We start from the raw sequence: 5000 nt of genomic DNA, 5'->3' as shown, positions 1-5000 counted from the left end.
TTACATCTCAGCAACACATCACATCACAACATTTTAACGACACATCACATCTCATTATTTTAACGACACATCACATCTCATTATTTTAACGAAACATCACAGCATCTCAACAACACATCACAACACCTCAACATCACAACAGCGCTCAAAACCCCATCCCCAACGACCCACACAAGATCTCCGCGGCTCCGAAGAGTGAGCTCCAAACTAACTGTCCACAAACACCAACAGAGCTTTGATCAGCGAGACAAGTTCAGCCGGAGCCCCCCAGGAGCTTGAGCTCCACGACAACGGCAATGGAGGAGATTCTCAAGCGGGAGATGGCATTTATTCGGGCTATCTCACCAAGTACTCCTCCGTCGGGAGGTACTCTGTCAAGGCCCAGGTTAGCTCTGTTTTAGGGGGAGTGCATTATGTTGTTGTTATTGTTGTTATTATTATTGTTATTATTGTTGTTATTATCGTTATTGTTATTATTATTATTATTATTATTATTATTATTATTATTATCATTATTATTATTATTATTGTTATCATCATCATTGTTATTATTATTATTATTATTTTATTATATTTTATTATTATTGTTGTTGTTATTATTATCGTTATTCAACCTGACCTTCACTTTTTTTTTCTTCTCCTTCCCCTCCTCCTTTGACACCAGCCTCTCCCTCATCTACCCCTATCTACCTGCAGGTGTGGAGTGACGGCGGCGCCCTTGTCAACAACGGCTTCACGACCTCCAGGAGAAAGAGAAGCCACAAAGCAGCTCGCTACGTACGGTCCGTTTCAGCGCATCCGCTCGGTAAGTTTTCTGAAAGACATTTTGAAACTCTGCTTTCAGTTCTTCATGCTTCTGGTTTTGGAATTCAAAGGCGGGTTGGAATGTTTGTCACGTTGATAGATGTAGATAAGTTATGAATGAGAGCGGTCGAATTCATCTCGTGTATTGTGGAGATAGTCATTCTCATTCATACCTTTTTTTTCGTTCAAGGTGGGTTTTTTAAGATGTTTCGTTGGGATTCCTGGTGTGTTTTGGTTCTAGAGTCTCGTTTTTTTCTGTATTCGGTTTTGATTACAGATGTTGGATTATCTAATGTTAAAGAGCGAAGTACGTAACTATACAGAATGCATATAAGGCCGTTCAAAATAATAATAATAATTATGATAATAATAATAATATCAATAATAGTGATAATAATCAGCTACTGTCCCTCCCACAGGTACAACTCCTTACTGCTGCGGGAGCGTCGTGCCCCTCGACCCTGCGACAGCCACGCCTACAGGAAACTTCACTCGCGTTGCTCCCGGCGGTTCCTTCCAGGTAGGGGGGGGGGATGGCCGTGTTTTTTTTTTCTTTCTTTTTTTGTGAAAATGGTGATGGTGTTTATTCATACGCGGTATTTCCTTATATATGATGTCTACTCATAGATATTCATTCATATGTATTCACTCATACTTAACATTTACTCATATATATTTACTCATATAAGACATTGACTCATATATAACATTTACTCGTGTGATATTAACCCAACCGCCACGGGTTTGTGTTCTGTCCCTTGTAGTTTTTTTGTGATTTTTTTGTTACATACAGATACCTCCATATGTACTCAAGGAGTCTATCAGTAGGCCCTTAAGACCGATCCTGATTTCCCCATTCCTTGAATTGGGGAAATCGGGAAAATGTTTTTTTTTCTTTTTAATACAGTTGATATCGTTACTATTATTATTGTGATTGATGTTATGATTATGAAAATGTTATTAAGATCTTGGTAGCATTTAAGACAATGAAATAATGCAAAAGATCCTTTCCAAAAGTCAAGGAAAAGGGTAAACAGGTGAGACAGGTAGGAGTAATAACGGACTCCTTGGTGATTAAGTACATGCAGAGCCATCTATGTGTAAATACAATAAATAAACTTCTATTGCAGTGGACATGGCATGTGTTCTTGCCATACGTGCAGATTGGGTTAACTCATAAATCATATTTACTCATATATATTTACTTGTACCTGATATTTACTCTTATAGTTACTCATGTATGATACTAACTCATATATAATATTTACTCATGTATGATACTAATTCATATATATTTACTCACCTACCATTTCTACTCACCTACGATGTTTACTCACCCACGATTTTCACTCACCTACGACATTTACTCACCCACTATTACTCACCTACGGTATTTACTCACCCACTATTACTCACCTACGATATTTACTCACCCACGACTTTTACTCACCTACGATATTTACACACACACCTGAAACCACCCATTATAATAGCAGTTATTTTTTTTAGATACAGTGATACCTACTTTTATTCTCTCTCTCACAGGTGACGGTGATTCCAACAGGTGATTCCTTCGCTCCATCTCGCGTCACAGATTTGCATATGACCTTAGAAAAAACGAACCTCAGTTTAACGTGGACTGCTACGGGCGATGATTTTGATACCGGTACAGGTGTGTATGTTGGGGGGTGTCTATCCTTCCCGTTAATTTAAGTTGTGTTTATTGTATTTTGGCTTGCTGATGGTGGTGTTTTTCTTTTTTTTTTTTTCTTTTTTTTCTGTCTGTCTCTGTCTGTCTGGCTCTTCTCTCTCTCTCTCTCTCTGCTCTCTCCTCTCTCCCCTCTCTCTCGTCTCTCTCTCTCTCTCTCTCTCTCTCTCTGTCTTCTTTGTTCTGTCTCTCTCTCTCTCTCTCTCTCCTCTCTAATCTCTTATCCTCTCATCCCTGCCTCCTCTCCTCTCTCTCTCTCCTCCCTACCCCTCTCTCCCACACACCTCTCCCCTTATCCCATCATCCCTTGCCTCACCCTCAACACCATACCATTCCCCCCCATCTCTCCCTCACCACTAACCCCCCCCCATCCTCATCCCCATCACCCCCATCACTCCCCCATCCACCCCCATCACCACCCATCTTCCCCCTCACCCTCCTCCCCCTTCCCATCCCCCCCTCCTCCCTCTTCTCCTCCCCACTAACCCCCCTCCCCATCATCACCCTCACCCCCATCACCCCCACATCCTCCTCCTCCCCCTCCTCCCCCCCCATCCTCCCTCTCTCCCTCCCCACTAACCCCCCCTCCCCCTCCTCCCCCCAGTTAGCGGCTACGAAATCCGCATGGCCCACAACGCGACGCACCTCCACGAGGACGCCTTCGACAGCGCTGCCAACGCCACCACGCTCTTGCTCTCGGTGGCAGAGTCCGCCAACTTGACCCTTCTGCTCGTCGAGGCTGGCCGGAAGGTGGCGCTCGAACTCACTCTCGAGGAGGAGGTCAAGTATGACACTCCGTACTTGGTGGCGCTCAGGGCGGTCGACGACGCTGGCAACAAGAGGTGGGGACTTTGCTTGCTTGTTTGCTTTGCTTGCTTGTTTGCTTTGTTTAATTGTTTGTTTGTTTCTTTGTTTGTTTGTTTAATTGTTCGTTTGTTTTGTTTAATTGTTCGTTTGTTTCTTTGTTCGTTTGTTTAATTGTTTGTTTATATTATTGTTCATTTGTTTGTTTGTTTTTTGTTTGCTTAATTGTTTGTTTGTTTGTTTAATTGTTCATTTGTTTGTTTATTTTATTGTTCGTTCGTTCGTTTGTTTGTTTGTTTGTTTGATTTTTCGTTCGATTGTTTAAATGTTCATTTGTTTGTAAAATTGTTTAACGTTTAATTGTTCATTTATTTGTTTATTGGTTTGTTTATATTTTGTTTGTTTATTTATTGTTCGTCCGTTTGTTTTTATCTTTAATTGTTCGGTTGTTTGTTCATTTATTTTTTATTTGTTTATTTGTTCATTTATTTGGTCTTTTGTTTGTTTAGCTGTTCCGTTTTTTTAACTTTTTCTTGCACGAATTGATATCAGTATTAGTATTTGCAATATGATCAATATTATTACTGTTATCTTTATTTCATTATTTCACTTTCGTCACCATCACCCATTCTTACCATCATCATCACCATCACATCATCACATCACCATCATCATACCATCACCATCATCACCACCATCATCACCATCACCATCATCACCACCATCATCACCATCACCATCATCACCATCACCATATCACCACCATCATCACCATCACCACCATCACCACCATCATCACCACCACCATCATCACCATCACCATCACCACACCATCATCACCATCACCATCATCACCATCACCACCATCATCACCATCACCACCATCATCACCATCACCACCATCACCACCATCACCACCATCATCCATCACCACCATCATCACCATCACCACCATCACCATCACCACCATCATCACCATCACCACCATCACCATCACCACCATCATCACCATCACCACCATCATCACCATCATCACCATCATCATCACCAATCACCACCATCACCATCACCACCATCATCACCATCACCACCATCATCACCATCACCACCATCACCATCATCACCATCATCACCATCACCACCATCACCATCATCATTACCATCATCATCACCATCATTACCATCATCACCATCACCATCATCACCATTACCACCATCACCACCATCATCACCAATTATCCCTATTATCATCCCTCTCCCTATTCTTCACAGCCTCGTCTCCAACATAGTGTCAGTCCTGATCCCGCCCCCCCCGCCCCCCGCTGACAAGACGGGGCTGTCCCTCACCCTCATCGTCATCGGGTGACACGTGACACCGAGTGACACGCCGCATGGCACATTTGCATGGCTTGTCATGCGGTCATGCGAAAGATCAACATGGCTATAGGATTTAATTTTTTTTTTAATCCTTGGTACTGATTAATTTTTTGTCTTGTTTTTGTTTTAATAGATGTGATTTTTGGCTCGTATTTTGGATTGGATATTTCTCAAGACTTGGAGGGAAAAATTGGTCAAAAAAAGGAAGGTCAAGTTAGACTTTGATTGCAATGTGCTATTATTATTATTATTATTATTATTATTATTATTATTATTATTATTATTATCATTATTATTATTATTATTA

General features: G+C 41.3%; 1 protein-coding gene across 1 annotated transcript in view; it reads left to right on the top strand.

Annotated features, from left to right (window-relative positions):
* The window catches only part of LOC119580540 (calcium-activated chloride channel regulator 1-like), a 32034-nt gene that overhangs the window by 26734 nt on the left and 300 nt on the right, over window positions 1-5000 (top strand). Inside the window, exons 28-33 of the mRNA XM_037928658.1 lie at window positions 232-385; window positions 697-805; window positions 1224-1324; window positions 2350-2476; window positions 3117-3354; window positions 4589-5000. The exon at window positions 4589-5000 is cut by the window's right edge and continues 300 nt beyond it. Coding sequence (XP_037784586.1) covers window positions 232-385; window positions 697-805; window positions 1224-1324; window positions 2350-2476; window positions 3117-3354; window positions 4589-4682 — 823 coding nt within the window. The 3' untranslated portion in view covers window positions 4683-5000. The remainder of the gene's footprint in view (window positions 1-231; window positions 386-696; window positions 806-1223; window positions 1325-2349; window positions 2477-3116; window positions 3355-4588) is intronic.

This window comes from Penaeus monodon, chromosome 14, assembly GCF_015228065.2.
Source record: "Penaeus monodon isolate SGIC_2016 chromosome 14, NSTDA_Pmon_1, whole genome shotgun sequence".
NCBI classification, from domain to species: Eukaryota; Metazoa; Arthropoda; class Malacostraca; order Decapoda; family Penaeidae; genus Penaeus; species Penaeus monodon.
Note: the sequence above shows the minus strand (reverse complement) of the source record. Positions and strands in the feature narration are given on the sequence as shown.